Source organism: Leucoraja erinacea, chromosome 12 (genome assembly GCF_028641065.1).
Source record: "Leucoraja erinacea ecotype New England chromosome 12, Leri_hhj_1, whole genome shotgun sequence".
Lineage (NCBI taxonomy): Eukaryota > Metazoa > Chordata > Chondrichthyes > Rajiformes > Rajidae > Leucoraja > Leucoraja erinaceus.
The window spans coordinates 22,570,928-22,591,818 of record NC_073388.1 but is presented as its reverse complement, the minus strand read 5'-3'; the positions used below and the strand labels follow the sequence as shown (position 1 = coordinate 22,591,818).

The window sequence follows — 20,891 nt, the reverse complement described above, 5'->3', positions numbered from 1 at the left end:
TTGCCTCTACGGAGGCCCGATGTTCCTGGCCGTTCTCACGGGGTGGTGTTGACCCGGCGTCGGGAGAGTCCTCTAAGCGGCTTGGCCACCTGGAACGGCCGCTTCCTGACTGGGGACCGCGGCTTCCAAAGCCGACAAGGCCGCGCCGGTTTGGAGCACCCAGGCTCCCGATGTTAAAGTCGGCGCCGCCCGCTCCGCCCCGCAGCCCGGAGGTGTTGATCTCGGCAGTCACAGCTCACCAGCTCCAGCGCGTCGATCCAGCGCGGCGACCCAGGTAGTGTTCACAAGGCAGTCACTCTTAAGGGCCTGTCCCACTTAGGCGACTTTTTAGGCAAGTGCTGGAGACTGCGCTCGCCACATGATCGTCACATATTCGCTGGTGGTCTCTGGTGAGTCTCCTGCATGGTCGCGAGGAGTTCCCGCATCCCCACATTGAAACATTTTCTGCGACCAAAAATTGGTCGCCATGGAGAAAATCGATAATCTTGTAGTCGTAGGTGCAGTTGTAGTGGGGTCGCCATGTCGTTATACGTAGTCGTAGGTAGTTTTAATTAATCGCCTTTGCTGACTGGTCATTTTCATTGGCTCATTGGGGAAAACAAAACCTAAGCACAAGTTTTCAGAATGCTAAATGCCCGCCAAACTTCACAGTTGTGAATCTCTGGCTTATTAAAAGTTGTCTGGCTTCTTAAAAATGCCTCCACCTTCTCCACTCCTTCTCCCCGCCTTCACCCCTCTTTCCCCCCCCCCCCCCCCCCCCCCCCCCCCCCCCTTAAAGGATTTACTGTGCTAGCTGTCTCAACCTTCCTGTTCATCACGGTGTGTGTCTGTATCACCTTAGCTTTGCACCGTGTGAATTTCAGACAGCGCTGCCCCCGCTTGCCCTGGCCCCCGCCTTTCCTGTGTGCGTGTGTGTGTATTCGTGTGTGTGTGTTCGTGTTCCACTCTGACAGTCGGCATTCCAGTTTCTCGGTTTTTCAGGCGAGTGCCGGCAGTCCGCTGAAAAATCGCCTGTGGGACAGGCCCTTTACATTGGTAGAACCGCTTTGCCGTACTCCTGATTTCAATCTGAAGGGATAATCCTTAACTTCCCATTGCCTGCCACTGTTTTTTTCCATGCTCCTTTCACTCTGACCAAATCTCAGGATTGGTGTGAGGATTGTAGCCTCCTCTACAGACTAGAGTCCCAACGCAAGCTTGAAGAACGACACCTAATTTTTGAATTTGGCCATGTTGCAGCCTTTGGGACTCAATATTAAATTCTACAACCAAGTAAATTGTTTTCTCAGTCTGCATCTGTCATCCATCTGTAATATTAACGTAGCTTGTTTTGCTTCTCCCTTTTTCTAGTCTGGGAGTGGGAGATATGCCCAGTCTGACCTGCCAAGTTTCTTTTGTCTAGGTTCTTGCCCTCCTGTTCATTCACTGATGAGATAACCTTGACTACAGTTTATCCCCATGGTCACCATGGCTCCACCCAGTCGGATACATCCCCCACTTCCCTGCTACCATTCTCCCTGTAGCTTTACTGGTGGCCTTTGTCTCCTTTCCAGTTCTGATCAAGGGTCTCCAACCCAAAATGTTGACTGCTTCTCTTCCCACCCTCGCTGCTTGACCTGCATTTTTTGTTTTAGATTTTCAGCAGATTTTTTTAACGTTTTGCATGGGCAATTAAGGCTGGTGGCACCACACATCCCAAAGAAATGAAATCTAGAAATTATCATTGTCAAATCATGGGCATTTTTGTTTGATGTAGCCTGACAACATGGTCATCCCTCAATTCTGCTAATATGTAATAAAATGGAACTGTAGATGCTGGTTTATACCAAAGATGGCCACAAAATGCTGGGTCGGGGCGCATCTCTGGAGAAAATGGATAGGTGACATTTCCAGTTGGGGCCCTTTGTTAATCTGAAGCCTCACCTTTCCATTTTCTCCAAACCTGCTGAATTTATGTGTCTACTCTCAATTCTGCTACAAAGTATTCTCAAAATAAATTAGTTGCTTCTCTTTCATTCATTGGGTAAAAGTTTGCCTTTTATTTACTTATTCAAACAAGACTGTTATGATATTAACAAAGTGTACTAATTATATTTTGTATGTTTGGGTTAAGTGAGTTTCAGTTTCCTGTTTGCGTTAGTATCAAGATTCCAGATGGAAGTTCTTGCATGTGAATTTTGGGTGTTTGAATCTTGATTTATATCTGAGAGTTTTATGTCATGATTAAGTCACTTTAGTGCATACTAACTGTTGTTGCGTGTATATTGTACACCTACCGGCTTAGAATATAGATTTGGTATGGTTTGCAATTCGGTTTCCGTGGGAAGTTAATAGTGATTCAAAATCAGGAATGTCGTATGCATTCCATGAAAGTTCACATTCTCCAGTGATGCTCATTCCTATGTAATTTAAAGGGATCTCTCTGAACAGGTTGGTGCTGCAAACCTGACTGAAAGGTCTGTATTCATGTGGCTTCATTTTTTTGAGCCCTTGACAGAACATCTCCCAACCCACCCCAGACTTGTCTGATTTCCTTTGCCCTCCTTGCATTGGTGAAATGTGTGATGGAAAACCCCAGAGTCTACAAAGCCTGTGCAAAAGCATGGGCAAGTGTGCTACCAAATGTCCTAATGGTGGCCAATTACAGCACACTTGCTGGTCTATATTAAACTGATTACTTAAAATAGCTTTACAAATGCTAAACCAATTTTAAGGCAGTCGACTTTGCTCCTTCTCTGTGGAAGCTTTCATTGTGCATATAATCATTATCATCATAATCATACTTTATTAGCCAAGCAACAAATGAAGAATTATAAGATCAAAGCACACCTATTCCCTTTATCATTTAGACTGTGTGCTGTTAACCATAGATGAACACCTGCAACACACAACTTGCTCTCATGACCACATCTTTCCTTGGTGAATGGCTTCAGCTTTGAATCAATGTGAATTCCAACTGAAATTCTAACCTGCACATTTCAGATACTCTCCCACAGCCAGCAGAACCTCCACCACATGTGTTACACAGCCACACCTGGCGATCACATTCCCTTTTGCTCTCTTGGCCAATCCCCTTTTTCTTTGCCTGTTTAAACTTTTGTTTTGCATTTATAAGCTTTTCCAGGTTTTATGAAGGGTAATTTATTTAGAATGTGTAGGAGTGAACTGCAGATGGTGGCTACACCGAAGATAGATACAAAATGCTGATGTAACTCAGCAGGTCAGGCAGCATCTCTGGAGAAAAGGAATAAGTGATGTTTCGGGTCGAAACCCTTCCTCAGACTGAGAATCAGGGGAGAGGAAACTAGAGGTGTGAAAAGGTACAAAACAAATAAGAGCCAGTATGAAAATGTGTAGAACAAATGAGCTGGAATAGTTTCCCTCTTCCCAAAGTACACTTGGTCAAATGAAATCAATACTTTTGAATGGTGAACGAATCCTAATTCCCACATGGTGTCCTCTATGGGAGAAAACTATTGGTTAGAATTTGCCTTTATATTGGATATTAATCTGTTTCCCGACCTCTGTAATTTGACAGTACCCATTTAATTGATCTCGCATTACTTTTAGCTGTGCCTTTGCAGTGCTTAGAGGTAATGATGTTAATAAAGTGGATTGTAAATAAATTCAATTGGAATAAAAAAGGACTTTCACATATGCGTCACGTTGACATTTTTTCCTCGACACTTCAGTGCTTCTGTGGAGAAAAGGAATGGGTGACGTTTCGGGCCGTCCGAAGAAGGATCTCGTCCCAAAACATCACCTATTCCTTTTCTCTAGAGCTGCTGCCTGACCTGCTGAGTTACTCCAGCATTTTGTGTCTATATCTCCAGTATAAACCAGCATCTGCAGTTCCTTCCTACACGTTTCAAAGTGCTTGACAGTGATGCAAACTAATCCTAAAAAAAACATTGGGAAATGATAGGAGCAAAAGCAGTAGGAGATTTGAAATTGGCATTAATTTGTTAAATCATTTTCTATTTGTTTACAGTTTTCCACAAATTCAACATCTATTCTGGAGTTGTATCGTTCACATGGAGAAAATCTGGAGCAAAAGAGTGAGGTAACAAAAATTCAGACTGATGCTGAACCAGAATTGCAATTTGCTGTGTGATGCACAAATACTTTTCCATGTTATTTTAGCTGAAGTGGTAAATTGATGTAAAGAGGAGAAAAATGAGTACAATTGATATTTACAATGTTGAGCTTATGCTCGCTGTTCCAGTGCCTTACTCTGTTCAAATACTACTACCGCCCAAGTTACTCTGCAGTTTGTTCAGTGTTTTGTTATTGAAATGAGACTTGCTGTTCCATTATCGTGTCTAATTTATCTTTCCTTTAAATGGACGGGTGTTTTGACTTCCATGCATGCTGACATTATCTTCATACTTGCGACATTTCATTTTAATGCCTGGTCCCATGGGCATTTGCAGTTACTCATCATTTTTCACTCTTATTAGCCGAGGCACCAGGTATTAGTGTACTGTGGTGAATCAGGACCTAAAACTGATTTACAAAGAAAATGATTTTGAATGGGGGTTGCTGCTGATTTTGCTTGGAGCAATGAAGCTAACTTTAATACATGACTGAGATTAGACTTTAGAGATGCAGCGTGGAAAGAGGCCCTTTGGCCCACCAAGTCTGTGCTGAACGGTGATCACCCAGTGCACTAGTGCTATACTCCAAACTAGGGACAATTTACAATCAACAGAAGCCAATTAACCTACAGACCCGTACGTCTTTGGAGTGTGGGAGGAATCCAAAGCAGCCAGAGAAAACCCACGTGGTCACAGGGAGAACGTACAAATTCTGTACAGACAGCACCCATGGTCAAGATCATACCTGGGTCACTGGTGCTGTAAGGCAGCAACTCTATCACTGGGCCGCTCCTTATGTAACATGCGTGTAAAACGGTTTGGACTCTTTTTGGGAGTGGAAGTCTGGAGTTTATTTTTAAGAAAATGTCACTATGTCCTATCCATCCTGTTTAATTTGGACTTGTTTTGGGTTTTCCGATTTTTCATTTAATTGCAGTAGATGTTGCTTGTTGTATTGCTTTTATTGCCCATTCCCAATTGCCTTTTCCATCCTGTGGCTTTGGAGGGAGATTGAGAGTTGACCACATATTCGCCCATAGACGAGCATTAGAACATAGACATAGAAGGCAGAACAGTAATGGGCAGTCTGGCCAATAATATTTGGGCCCAACATGAAGTCTAACTAAACTGATCTTGCCTGTTTCTATATGATCCATATCTGTCTCTGTTCCTTGAGCTCCCTTGTGCCTAACTAAAAGCCTCTTAAATGCCAGTATCGTATCTAAATGTTATATGTTAATTACCTGTAAAGCTGCAGCAAGTAAGAATTCTATTCTTTGAGTCTCCGTGCATATGACAACAAAGCATTCTTGTCTCTTTTTAAGAATGCTAGTTTTTGTGACGTATGGAGCTGTAGTGACCAGATGGGTTGGTATGACAATCTGGTAGATATATGGTCACCATTGCTCATGCCAGGCTACTTCCATATGCAACGTCACGGGAAATATTCAAACATGGTTTGATAAGTGACAGGTACGGTATGTGCCAAGCGAGAGATCGAGCCACCACCCCTGGCTATTCAGTGTAATTACTGTTACCAAGAGACTGCCATAGACATCCTGGGGATGTCACCATTGATGCAGAAACTAAATTCGACTAGCTGCAAATGCTGTGGCTGCAAGAACAGATCAGGGACTGATCATCCTGCCGTGATTGATATTTCCCCAAAACTATATTGCCATCAATGGGATGCAAGAAAGGAATTTGATTGAGGACAGTCTAGATGCGCAACTCCAACAGTGCCAATCATTCTGCTTCATTGACAACCCATCCACCACACTAAACATTCACTCCCTCCAATACTGGCACACTGTGCGACTGTTGTGTATACCATTTGCAAAAAGTCCTGTTGTCGCTTGCTGAAGCTACGTTCTCAGGACCTCACAAATTCTTGACATCTGCCACCTAGCTCGACAGGAAAAGCAAATGCATGGACGCACAACAACTTGCAAATTCCTTGCAGATTGGACACCACAAAGCGCATTGCTGATTCTTTTCAGTGACTGGATTTAACTAATGGAACTTCCTACCCAACCCAAGAGTATTGTGGAGTGATTTTAAATCTACTGTAGTTTTCCAAGAGGATGGTTCGTGATAGTCTTCTCAAGGATCAATGGAGATGGGCAGTCAACTCCTCCAAGCTCAGGGAACTGGGTCTCTGTGTATCCGTTTGCAACTGGATCCTCAACTTCCTAATCAACTGCCTTTCTCCTGCATAACCGTTAACACAGGGGCACCTCAAGGCTGTGTGCTCAATCCCTTGCTCTACTCGTTCTATACCATAACTGTGTAGCCAGACACAGTTCCAACTCCACTTTAAATTTGCCGGAAACACTGCTGTTGTCCCCAGCTTTGTTAGAAAAGGTATGACGTCTGGTGCTTGTTGACCACGGCGGCAGCTCCTCCGGTGCTAGACAAACATCTGCCTGGCGTGGGATGTTTACATGATGATGGAGTTTAATTCCTTTGGGAGGTAGTTGTGTAATGTGAGTATGGCCAGAATGGTCATTGATATTTTGCTGACATTTTGCAGCAGTGCCTCCTATAGAAATCTTTATTGATGGGGAGGCCAGTACCTGTGATGGACCATTAATAAAACTTAAATAAATGTCTAAAAGAAAAGTGAGGGCCATTTTAGGAGTATATCGGAAGCGCAGTTTAACATCGTAGAAAGCTTTTTAAAGTACCCTTATTTTCCAGTGGGAGTTACAAAATTACATGTACATTTAAACCATTTACGATTGTTAAATTTCAATGAAGATCTTAGCATCCATTTCCATTTATCTTAGGGTTGTGGATGATGAGCTATTTGGAAAAAGCCCAAATGACAAATATTTATATTAAAATATTGATTGATAGTATTGACAGGCAGTTATTTGGTTAAAAAATACTACAGCCCATTGAGATGTTGACATTCGTTGTGGGAAGCAGGGTTGGCTGCATGGTAAATAGTGGCAGCAATTTTGTTTTACCTTTATTTCTTAATCCAAAAAATAGCTATTTTCAATTCTACATTCTTCCATAAAAAATGAGTGACATTTGGTATTCTTTGTGAGATGCATTTTATGACTTAATAGGGTTTTCAATAGCTTGGAATAACAAGCTGTTCTGTTCTGTTGAGTGTTTTGGGGTTTGCCTTTATCCCCCAAAGGTCCTGCGGATGTATTCAGTTTTTTTGCATTATCTTTCATTCATTTGGTCTATATCTCAATATCTCCATCTATTTCTTGTTTCCCTTTCCCCTGACTGTCAGTCTGAAGAAGGGTCTCAACCCGAAACGCCACCTATTCTTTTACTCCAGAAATGCAGCCTCCCCAGATACCTTTTCCTTCAACTACAGGAGATGCAACACCTGTCCCTATAGCTCCCCCCTCAACTTTGTCCAGGGACCCTGACAGTCCATTCAGGTTAAGCAGAGGTTCATTTACACCTCCTCCAACCTCATCTACTGTATCAGTTGTTCAAGATGTGGACTCTTATACATCGGTGAGACCAAACGTAGACTGGGCGATTGTTTTGCTGAACAACTTTGCTCAGTCCATCTGGACCTACCTGATCTCCCGGTTGCCAAACACTTTAATTCCGCTTCCCATTCTCACACTGACCTTTCTGTCTTGGGTCTCCTTCATTGTTAGAGTGAGGCTATTGGCAAATTGGAGGAACAGCTTCTCATATTTCGCTTGGGCAGATTACAGCCCAGTGGTATCAATTTTGATTTCTCGAACTTCAGGTAACCCTTGCATTCTCTCCTTTGCCATCTCTCCCCCACCCAAGTCACACCAGCTTCACCAGCAACTGCCCTAGAGAAAGGGCTATGTGACTGGAGTCATGACCTTGCATCCACTTTAGTGTCTGAAGTGGATTTTCAAAATAGTGCATTGTATTCCCAAGAATGGTCTGACTAATGTATAGCAGAATTGTAGTTATAACCATTGTCCCCTTTCAGATATTTACATATTGTTTCACTATGTTCAGCGCATACATCTCATAAAAATCATTGTGCTTTCCCAATAGTTTCAATATCTCTACATGTCTTTTTCTGTTTCCTCATTTCATATATACACTGTTCATATTTCACTGAATGTACAATACCTTGCATTTAATTTCCCAGTTGTTTTCCAAGTTGCATACTTAATATGCATGTAATTTGGGTAATAACCTCTGTCTTTAATTCTCTCCCTAATTTTATTGCAAACTGCAGATGTAAATCATTTATAGTGAGGATTTGTGTTTTCCTTTTATTTTAACACTCTTCTTATCTAGCCCTAATTACTATTCCTGGATTTTCATGATTTTAAGTTTTACTATGAGTCTTTCATGTGGTTCCTAATCAAAGACCTTTGGAAAGTTTAAATAAATTACATCGGGAGTTCCACTCAAATATGAAGTTTCATAGTTAAGCAAAACTTTTCTCAATTCAAATTGGCTGTTTCTTCTTGAGTGTGATATGTATGTTGGTTACTCCACCCAGCACTTCAATAGGCTTGCATTTACTTTTCATAGTTTAGTTCAGATTGTGCCCTAGTTTAGTTATGGTATTTTGTTGGCCCGTCTCCAGTATTGTAGAGCATTCCTCACGCCCTCTGCCATATATTTCCCCAATTGTGTCTTCCAGTTCCCTAAAAATATGACGCAAAGGATTTGCTGCTACTCAAAAAAAGTGGATTTTCAGTTTATTTTCTTCATGATGTTAACGATTCACATCAATATGTAAAAGAGGGACTGGTGGTATTTAATTTCTTTCCCTGTTTCCATGACTTTCACATTTTTCCTTGATCATACAGCCGGCCGAGAGTTCTGGCTGAGTTTAGCACGGCGGCAAAATGTTTATGGTCCCAGAATGATGTTTTCTAGGGATCTTTACATGATATTGTGCAGAGCTGGAGTTTGGCAAAGCTCCAGTATTTGGTGTGGATGCTGTCCCAAAGATGATGTAAGCGTGGAAACAGATGAGTTTGTTGTATGGATTGCAGGTCCTTTCCTTGTTTGTCTGCAAATCCCTCCACCCTCCTCCTCCCCCCACCTAGCTTCCTTGCACCCACCCCTAAGCAAATGAAATGTCATGCCACTTTGAAACATTGTCAATTCTTCAGTCAGAATGGGGATGATATCATTGTTACTGTTCACTGCCACCGTGCCTCAGCTGTGCATACGTCAACATTTGGTTCCAAACCCATTGGTTCCTTTGCTTTCATATATATATATTTTATACAGTTAGAGGTTATATTTTAGCATTCCACAGTGATTTGAAACAAACCTTTAAAATAGAATGAAATAACTATTTCCCAATGTCCCCCTCCTCCATCTTTTTTTCTATTGACCTATTTACCTCTATAGGGTTTCTACCTTGCCCATGTGATATTTTCTAAGTGAGCCAAGATGTTAAATTTTAGCTAAACACAAAGTGCTGGAGGAACTCAGCAGGTCAAGTGGCATATGTGTGCGGGAATGGATGTGACATTTTGGGTCTGGATCCTTCAGACTTTTAGCTGCCCGGTCAGTCACAAGTGGGCAACATCACTGCTGAGAGGAATCTTGCTGTTATCTTTATTTCATATTGATGCATTTTTGGGAATCATTTTTGGAATTTTTCTCCAGCGCTCAATTGATATATTTTCAATGGTGCTATGATTAAAATCGATCGACTTGGCCAAGAATGGAGATCGAACTTGGAATTTTTCTGCTTTGTGCTACTGGAAATGTGTTAATTCATCACAAAGCGGGGAAATATAGCAACATTTTTTCCTCTAGTTACCATGGTTACACATGCCAAGCTAAACGTGTGATTTCCGCAGACTTGTATTTCCTGACAACATAGAAGGAGGCATTTGGACAATTGTATCCATGTCAGCTTCCAGGCAATCCTTTTCCCATGACATAATTCCCTGTAGCCTATTTTCTCTTTTATATCCATCAACTCTTTGATTCTTCACTGCCAATCTATAATGGGGGTAATTTACAATTACCAGTTAACCTACCATCCAGCTTGGGAGAAAACTGGAAAACATGGTGGAAACGCACACAAAGGGAGTATATGAAGATTGTACACGAGTACCACCACGGGACAGGATTGAACCCAAGTTGCTGGAGATGTGAGGCTGCGGCACTCTCTGCTGTTCATTGAATTATTACTGCTTTGGAAAACGTGCAGCTTTAGGTTCTGGCAATATGCTGCTGCTCATTTAGTGATGAATTCACCTGTGCTTTTTTTTTTAGATTGCAAGGTACGTTGTTCAACAACCAATAACTGCAGCCACATTGAGATTCACACACACACACACACACACACACACACACACACACACACACACACACACACACACACACACACACACACACACACACACACACACACACACACACACACACACACACACACACACACACACACACACACACACACACACACACACACACAACAAAAGTAAAACTGGAATGAGCAGCACAAAATAGCTTGCTGCATATTGCCAGCTCATCCACAACCTTCCATGTTGTCAAGCTAGCAATTGTTAAAGCATGCTGCTTCCTTTTTATGGGCATGCTGAAAAGTGCAGGCTATCCATAGCTGGCTTGGTAATGGCTAAACTGAATCTAGAGCTGGTACCTGACAATCAGAAACATCAGGCAAAATGGACTTAACTCATAAAAGGTGGCCTTTTTTCCCTTGTCCTACAAGATAAGACTTCCTTCTTTTTGGGGTAGTATTGGAGCCTTCCCTTGTATTATTTTACAATGTACAAAGTAGTTATAGGATTGGAAGCATTTTAATCAGTCCTCAAACATACAAAATAATTTCTCAATATTGTTTTTTTGATATTTGCCTGTCTGATCTCTACATATTCTGAACTGTGAATAGCAGTGTCCCAGCTCTAATCCAGTCAATTTCCCTCAGCCCAGCTTCCTTTTGGGCTTTATGTATGTTCTTAGTGTGTCTGTCTGAGCTTTGCCATGGAATGGGTGGGGCAGATAAAGTATTCTTCTCGCACCAGGAAACAGTTTGTTGTGAAACCATGAAAGATGCAAAACCCTTTAGATGAAGGCAACAGCTTCTTGGCTCCAAGATCTGCTTTGGAAAAGCTGGATCCTGCATTTTGATATACAGGTACCTTCATTAGGTCGATTTTTATGTGTGGCAAAAGTTGCTTTCATTAATCCTTGTTATATTTAGGAATTGAGTAATTTTGTGCCGGTAATGAGCTTCCTGAACTTGTATGGTTCCTCGGTGAATATGCTGTATATACAAACAATTGACCACATAGCGTGTTGTTAGCTAGTATGTAACATTATTATGGATGCCACTTGCATGAAATTTGTCTTTACATTTGAAAGTTTTAAAGTGGCATGGAATTTGAACACCAAAGAAGGCCATGACCAGAGATATGAATCCTCTGCTGTTATTTAATAAGCTTGACTCTGTCAGGGTCACTGCTGGATAACTCGTGCATCTCCTTCTGTGTAGTTTTTATTTTTGGTCATTGACTGCAAGGTAAATGTAAGCAAGTTCTCTAGTGCCTAAAACATCTCAGTTGATGCCTCCTCATTGTTTTTCTGGCATACCATCTTCCATCTTTAGTCTCCACAAAATGATCCTCCCTCCACTATTTATAGCAGTAGGTTATCAAGAAGGAGAGGTGAGATTAGTAAATTACTTCATGTTCATTTATTCTCCCACATAATGTTTTTGGGCAAGTGGACAGTAGAATATACAATCTAGTATGGAACCTCATACATTTTTAGATAGAATACAGATTCCATAATTGCTTTTACTGAAATAAACGTGCAAGTACTTTCTTTTGATTTGTTCTTAAAAAGTAATTCTGAAATGGATGACCCTTGCCCTCTAAATCTAATCCTAGCATGTAATGCTCTATTGTGGCTGAGAGTTCCCCATATTTATTATCTTGTGAATTCTGTTGTTATTTTTGATTGCTGACGAGCACAACCCTTGGCACTCGTTACCCCCATGTCCACTTCTGAACTTCTGCTAACTGTGTTCAGGCCTGCATAATAAGTTGAGCAACCAGGAAAGCTACTGCCTCACAGCTCCAGCGACGAGTGTTCAATCTTGCAATCTACCACTGTGTTGTTTGCACATTGTCTCTGTGACTGCATGGATTTCTCCATGATACTCTGGTTTTCTCCAATACCCCAAAGACAAGCAAGTTAATGGGTTAATTGGCTACTATAAATGACCCCGGTGTAATTGGTAGAATCTTGGTGATGGAGGTGGGCTGGATGTGAATGTGGGGAGAATAAAATGGAATTGATGTAAATAGATGTTTGATTTTCGTCATGGATTTAGTGGGCGTCAGGGTCTATTTCCATGCTGTATATTTGTATCTCTACAATCATCATGCCAATCTCACCCTATCCAGATCCTGGAAATGTATCATGGCTGGGTCTAAATATTGGAACTCCTCACAGAGAAAGTGAGCAGAAAGGAGATTTCTCTGAGAGCCGATTAAATGGCCTGATTTGGCTTCAACATGTTTTATTCGCTTCAATATCTTCAATTAGCTTCTACGTGTTCACATCCATTTTTAAGCTCTCCTGCCTGGTGTTGGCTTTTACCAGAGCACTACTGAACGAAAAAAGGACACACAGCGCTGGAGTAACTCAGCGGGTCATGCAGCTTTGTTGGAGAACATGGATAGGTGACGTTTTGTATCAGGAATCAATCTATCTACCTTTCTATGTTCTCCAGAGATGCTATCTGACCCCATGAGTTATTCCAGCACTTTGTGTCATTTTATTTTGTAAATCAACATCTACACTACTGAAGGAAGTTGCTTAACTCTTGTTTTCTCCGTCTTTCATATTCTATTAAGCTGGGAATCTCCAACAGTGGTGTCGCATATTGCCTCTGGGTTGCTTTGTCTACATTCAGCCCTAGGGCAGCAGTTGGTTTGTTTCCATATGTGTGCTAATGACAAGTAACCCAGCACCTGTCCTGAATTCCTTCATTTGGGGCAAGGAAATGGGGAGGGTGGGGAGATGGAGAAAAGGGTACAAATCCAAGACAAGAAAATTAATTCCAACTCCCACCCTCATCACATTTGTGCAGTAAACATATCTTGTATGCAGCCCTAATTCCTTATTGAGAGTCACCAAGATCGACATATGATATTGGGACATTTTCACTTTGAGAGTTCTGCTTCCTTTTTCTCTCTTAAATTGCATTTAAATGCCTGTGTGTTCACAGATTGGTCAGCAAGCAACTGCCTTGTAATTAATGCATTGACCTTTGGGAAGTGGGCTGGGTCTGTTGCAATTTTCTCTCAATGGCTGACCCCTGTCCCCACCCTCCCGCACCTGTGACAATGGTTAGGGCCAACATTGTGTTGTGAGTGTCCTCAAGCCATTGAGATCCATTCTCCTGTGCTTCACCCATGGCTAGTGCTTCAGGTAATTGCATTTTCATTAGAATATAAAATGACTGGCTAGGTTTTTTAAATCTAAAACAAATGAGCAGTAGGGACATATTTAAAATTGTAGATAGACACAAAATGTTGGAGTGACACAGCGGGACAGGCAGCATCTCTGGAGAGAAGGAATGAGTGATGTTTTGGGTATAGACCCTTCTTAGACTGAAAGTCGGGGAGAGGGAAACTGGAAGTATGGAAGAGTACAAAGAGCTTGTAAGGTGTGAAAATTGTGTCTTATTCCGGACTTTATGATTTATTTTTTCATTTAATTGTGTTGAGAGAAAAACAAGTGTTCCAGTTCAGGACCTTTTGGAATGAGTTCTGCACACATTTGTTCAGTCATCGCATGTGTGAAATGGAGCAGTGGAGTGATGCTAGCAATAAGATGTTTAAGAAGGAACTGCAGATGCTGGAAAGTCAAAGGTAGACAAAAATGCTGGAGAAACTCAGTGGGTGAGGCAGCATCTATGGAGCGAAGGAACTAGGCGACGTTTCGGGTCGAAGTGGTTCTATGTTTCTATCACCCGAAACGTTGCCTATTTCCTTCGCTCCATAGATGCTGCCTCACCCGCTGAGTTTCTCCAGCATTTTTGTCTACCTAGCAATAAGATGAATCGCATCGGATGTTCATTCATTTTCCTGATACCTGAAATGGATGCAATCATTTTTAAAAGCAATGCTTTTAAATGCATTGTTTCAGGTGTATACCTATTTTCCTCTAATCCAATGTCTGATGCAGATGAAAATACTGAAGGGATTCCAGCAGCTTTTTTTGTTGAACTCTGATAGCCTGCAACAGTGATTAACGTAATGGCACTTAGCAAAGGTTGTAGTGGAGGAAACCAGAGTGAAAATGGCTGCTCATGATAAGTGTGGAGGTGTAAGTATTGTTTGCCTAAAAATTGGATGAGGGTTTAAGGTCAAGGGTATGGGAAAGAGTTTAAATGTAACTGGTTTGGAAAAGGCAGGTATAGTGGGATAACTACAGTAGAAGCTTCCAAACACTGGAGAAATGCTGTCAGTGTAAAATTCTCCAGATCCATTAGTTGGATTGGCAAACTAATGTCTCTTACCTTTCCCAGACTTGCAATCCGAGTATCAAGTCCCAGATCACATTAAAGTGGCTCCAGGACCAGGGCCACATTGTCTGCATGCCTGTGTCATACTCCCAAAGTGTCCACTCCAAGCTCTAAAGAGGCATTTGATTCCTTGAAGGAAACTGAAATGATTAAAAAAAAAAAGTATCTTTGTGTGGATCCTGCACAGATCATTTCACTAACTTTAACACAATTAGAACTGTGGTGGGAAATCTTCAACCTGAGGGGGCTGTCTAAAATGCACTGGTAATATATACCAAAGATAGACAAAATGCTTGAGTAACTTATGCCCCTGTCCCATTTAGGAAACCTGAACGGAAACCTCTGGAGACTTTTGTGCCCCACCCAAGGTTACCATGCGGTTCCCGGAGGTTTTTGTCGGTCTCCCTAATGGTCAAAAGTGTTTTCCGCTTCTATGTTCCGGCGATTATTTCAAAAAATTCAAAACTGGCCGCGACTAAAAATAGGTTGCAGTTTTAAAAATCGGTAATTTTCTAGACCTTCCACTACCTGCAACCTCTGGCAACCACCTGTAACCTCTGGCAACCACCTGCAACCTCTGGCAACCACCTTCAACTAGCATCGCAACCGGCTTCGACTAAAAAATTACCGATTTTTAAAACGGCAACCTATTTTTAGTCGCGGCTGGTTTCGAATTTTTTGAAATAATCGCCGGAACATAGAAGAAGCGGAAACCACTTTCAATCATTAGGGAGACTGACAAAAACCTCCGGAAACTGCACGGTAACCTTGGGTGGGGTGCAAAGTCTCCAGAGGTTTCCGTTCAGGTTTCCTAAATGGGACGGGCATAAGAGGAACAGGCAGCATTTCTGGATAGGAGGAATGGGTGGAATTTCGTGTGTCAAGACCCTTCTTCAGACTGAGAGGGAGACAGAGGTAAGGATACCACTTGCACGTCATTTAAGTTGCAATAACAGAGAATGGGACATGAAACTTGAAGCTTTCAGGAGGCTTGTGCTAAACTTTGCATTGGAATGAATCAGTAATATGGAATTAAAATGTTCAGGATAGTTATCAGGGGAAAATATCTTTAATGTATTTCTGTTTGTTGATACTGGTCCACTTCAGTTAAAATATCAGCTGGACTGCTGCATCACTGTGACACTTGGTGGCTGGCATCAGCAATTGCATGCAGATATGGCCTAGCTTTTGAATATGCTTTTTCTGATTTATGTGAATCCAATTTAAGACAAAATCCTATCTCAGAGCCAACTGCATCCAAGCATTGACTCTTTAACATAGGCTTTGTCATGGAGGAGTCCTGATAGTGTTTTTTTTAATGGATTATGAGGTACACCTGGTGTGGTCACCTTCAGTGGTGCTCCAGGGACAAAGGTCATCATTAAATATCTTGTGATTTTTGATTTGCAGTAAAAAGCTTTTTCTAATAAAAGCTTTAAAAATATATATATTTTGTTTTCAACCCAGATATTAGTGGTTTGAACATAACTGTGATTGGGGCTTGAGTACTTTCTGGAAGACCATGCTTGAATGTTAACAAAGCAATCATTCTTCAATGCCCAGAACGGCAGTGTTCAGAATCCACAGTAATTCCACTCCTGTTAGGTTTTGGCTACAGAAGAACTGGTCACTCTGCCCCTTGGGATGGGCAGGAGAGTGGAGCTGAAGCCATGATTTTTACTGAATTGTCGAGTGGCATTGAAAAGCCCTATGGCCTTTTCCTGCTTCTTTTCTTTATCACAATTTAGCCTGATTTAGGTAGGCCTGCACACCATATGTCTGTATATGCAGTTTCCAGCAGGAGATTATAAAACGCACAGGCTTTACACATATATATTGCACTACGATCGAGATCCCTGAGTGATGGTACTTTTCCTCCCCTCCCCCAATGGCCCTGTGGCTAATTACTGTGCCTGCAACGTTGCCGCAGCTGATATGCACTAGCGGCAGGGAAGTGTTGGACTGTGAGACTTGCTGATTTGCATGGTTCACTAGATCCATTAAAAAGACCAATTTTTATTACTGCCATGGAAAGCAGAATTAAGCCACGTTATTTTGTGAGACCAGAGCTGTTCAAGAGGAAGTTGTCTTCCCCTATGTTACTTGAATGGAAGTGAATCCATTTTAATAATTAGCATATGTGATTTCTGGACAATTGGGGGTATTTAGAGGGAGAGAGGGGAGGGGGGAGGGAAGAAAAAATAATGTGTTTTACAGAAGCTGAATTGAAGGTTACTGCTGCTACAGAATGCAGTTGGTTAAATATGTTTCTTTGAAACTAAATGTAAGTTCAAAGCTACAGGTCATCGTTGCAGTACATGCGATTGTGTTGGTGTTTCCTCCCATCCCAGGCACTCCTATTAAACCACACCCTTATCCAGCACAAACTGTTGCAGTCATACTGACGGCCATTACATTCCTGACATTTGGGTGTGGTTAATATTGGTTCATGTATTTTAATTGGCCGTGAGCCACTCCCTGTCTCATGGAGCTTGTACTGGACACGTAGTCTATTTCGCATCCGTTAGAGTTGTGGCTTTTCCCCCCAGTTTGGTTTGCAGGCAAATTTGTTTTCTTTTTGTAAAACACAAACTTATTGCAGATCTCATTTTACACAGGATGGAAACATGTCCATTAACTTTTTGTTAATTAACAAAGATGTTTTTATGAAATCTAGAAAAATGAAAAAATATGACCTACAGTATTTTTATTCATTATTGCTGCTAGGGTTGTGAACAAGAGAGTGTTAGCTGGAGCAGACGGTACTTCCCAAAATCAGCTAGCAAAATGTGGAATCAGAGCTTTTCAATGCATGTTGATCCTTAACATTTCAGGATCCTTCAAAGCAAGCTGATTTGAAGTCCAATATTTTTTTCCTTGACTATACCATTTATTAAAAACCTATATTGTTTCTGTTTCCAGTACTTTCCAATGTGGACGAGAGCCCTCAGAGGTCCCAATATTGACCCCCTATCTGCCTGAGCGCTGATATTACAACTGAGAAGCTCTAACAATCTGGGGGGAAAAAACAGACTGGCTCTCTCATCCAGAAAAGGTTAAGGGGTGAACCAGCTGGAAGTCTCCTTAAAATTTATGAAATTTCATAAACAAAACGATATCACCTACACTATGCAATTGAAGGCTAATTATCCCTACAAAATACAATATTCTAAATACAATAAAGAATTTGAGGGAAATATTTTCCTCTCTAAAAATAACCATATAACATATAACCATATAACAATTACAGCACGGAAACAGGCCATCTCGGCCCTACAAGTCCATGCCGAACAAATTTTTTTTCCCCCTTAGTCCCACCTGCCTGCACTCGTACCATAACCCTCCATTCCCTTCTCATCCATATGCCTATCCAATTTATTTTTAAATGATACTAATGAACCTGCCCACCACTTCCACTGGGAGCTCATTCCACACCGCTACCACTCTCTGCGTAAAGAAGTTCCCCCTCATATTACCCCTAAACTTCTGTCCCTTAATTCTGAAGTCATGTCCTCTTGTTTGAATCTTCCCTATTCTCAAAGGGAAAATGCTGCAGAATTTCTACCACAATTGATGAATGATAGTGATGGGGGAATGCGATAGAAATATGTCTATAGTGTTAGATGAAGGTTTCTTGATCTATTTTTGTTCTGCAATTATTTGTAAGCCAGGTGACGGAGTAGGGAGTTTGGAGGAGATTTGATAGCGTTTCTGCTCGAGATTGCTTCACGGGGATAGAAATGATTGAGCTTCAGGTGGAATGAGCTTGATTCCCACGTTTCCCTCTTTCCCCCACCCTCGCCCAGCCCACGGCTGAATTACCTTCTGACACTCCCTGTCTTAACTCGCACGCGAAGAATGATCACTGGCACGTGTGCACATGCAGCCTGATGTGACTGTGTTCAAAAATCTAAAGTCTTCCTCAAAACAAGCACTGGCGTGTGGGTGGAGAATCAGAAGTGCATTGGGTAGATGGTAGAAGGAAATCAAACAGGCACGTGAAGCCCCTTGTTGACAACCAAAACCTTCCTGATTCAAGTTTGCTATGGGTTTTTAACTGGAATCCCATTGCTGCTGCTGAAAATATTTACGTTTGCGTCTTGGTTGGAATATTCATCTGCAACCTGTGTGCATCCTCTGCATCTTGGACTAATTGTACCAAGCCGTAAAAGGTGCATCATTAATCAGAGGTTCTTCGAAATTAGTCATTGCTGTATTTATAGGCAGTCCTCTGTTGCACCCAGCCTCAATATCTTTCCTCTCTCCAGCACTGGTATAATTTTGAATCCCGATGTTTCACTTTTCCCCCTGACCATTATCATGGAAACAGAACATTTGAAGAGGAGTAATTATACAAATTATGAATTGAATCTGGAATGTTCTGACCACATCTCCACCAATGCTTTGTCCCACCTGGGTCCTGGGAACTCTCAAAGTCAGATTCTTGTATCATGTTTAATATTGTTTGTTGTTGCCTTACATATTTATTTTGGTGTACCTTTGCTTTTTATTAGCCAAACAGTCCAATTGATGGAGCTGAACATACCTCCTGTGGATTTGTGTGGGTGATAGGTGAACTTTAGTAAAATGTTAGAAACGGGTTTGTCCGGTATTGTGCGGAAAAGTCATTCCAGATTGACATAAAAAGTAAAACTGCACGCCAGGTCTTATCTGGAAAAAAAGTCTCAAACAGAATCTTAATTACTTTTTCCTTGACAGCACTAGAGTTCTGGTATATTTGTATAATGTTACAGTTTATACCTGTTGTCAGTGCAATGTTAATAAATTGAGTCAACACCATTCGACTTTATCTTCTTTCTACACTGTTAGAGTCTCAAAGACTGAATTGCCTTGTGGTAACTGATTAAGGCTGACATTGTATTCTGCTATTGTCATTCACTGGAGCTTAAATTTTATTGAGTCAAAAAGTTACTTGCATTGTGAAAACATTTTACTGGTCTCATCTTGGTTTACGATAGCCCTCTGACTCAGTTTGGATTGGTAATCTTGCGATCCAAGTATATGATTTGAGCATAAGTACAATAGTTGGGGAGTGCAGTGCTACTGGGGATGATGCCTTTCCAATAAATAATTAATCTGTTTTTATTTGCTGTTTTGAGTGGACTTGATCCCATTGCATTCTTTTGAAGAGCAGGGCACTTACCCCATTGTCCTGATGTATATTTATTCCTCAAACATTAGTAGTAAAACATAATATTTGGTTAGGGCTGTGTATGGGGAACTTGCAGTGCCAAAAGTTGTTTTAGGGCCTAAAGCCAATGAAGTACTCTTCGTATTAATCTAGTTTAGGATTTCTTGACCTTTTGAAATAATAAACTTATGTCTTTTGTCAAGGTGATCTAAAATCATACCCTATATGCACCACAAAACTAATCAAGTTTGGGATTCCACTACTGGCCACATCCACTTCTTCTACAGGTACTTTCCCCTACAACCGCAGGAGATGCAATACCTGTCCCTTTACCTCCCCCTTCGACTCCATCCAAGGACGCCCAACAGTCTTTTCAGGTGCGGCAGAGGATCACTTGCACCTCCAACCTCATCTACTGTATCCGCTGTTCCAGATATCAACTTCTGTACATCGGCGAGACCAAGCGAAGGCTCGGCGATCGTGTCGCTGAACACTTCTGCTCAGTTCACCTTAACCTACCTGATCTCCCGGTTGCTCAGTACTTTAACTCCCCCTCCAATTCCCGATCTGACCTTTCTGGCCTGGGCCTCCTCCATGTCAGAGTGAGGCCCAGCGCTAATTGGTAGAACAGCACCTCATATTTTGTTTGGGTAGCTTACACCCCAGCGGTATGAACATTGACCTCTAACTTCAAATAGCCCTTGCTTTCCGTCTCCATCCCCTCCCCCTTCCCAGTTCTCCCACCAGTTTTACTTTCTCCAACTCCATTCTATCTCTGTCCCACTCACTGCCCTGAAGATGTGTCTCAACCCGAATAGTCACCTGTTCCTTCTCTCCAGAGTTGCTGCCTGTCTCGCTGCGTTACTCCAGCATTTTGTGTCTACCTTCAAGTTTGTCCTCTTAGAGAAGGAAATCTGTTGCCTTCCCAAACACGTCCATTCTTAACTGCCTCTGGAAATTACTCTGCTCCAAGTAAAAAGGATGTGCGAAAAGTGTGATCTTGCCAGTGACACTCAAGTCACATGAATGTATTAGAAATCATTGGATATTCTTGATCAGGGCATCCACTGCATTCAATCATCTAGCTTTCATCCAAAATTATGGTTACTGAATGCTCTTGTTTTCCAGGGTCAGACTG

The 20,891-nt window shown here is 41.7% G+C and overlaps 1 protein-coding gene across 3 annotated transcripts in view; it reads left to right on the top strand.

Moving 5' to 3' along the window:
• LOC129702164 (Krueppel-like factor 12) overlaps positions 1 to 20,891 on the top strand; it is a 126,797-nt gene that overhangs the window by 18,138 nt on the left and 87,768 nt on the right. For all 3 annotated transcript variants that reach the window (XM_055643779.1, XM_055643780.1, XM_055643781.1), the window contains exon 2: positions 3,992 to 4,063. In XM_055643779.1, the coding sequence (XP_055499754.1) occupies positions 3,992 to 4,063 (72 nt within the window). The remainder of the gene's footprint in view (positions 1 to 3,991; positions 4,064 to 20,891) is intronic.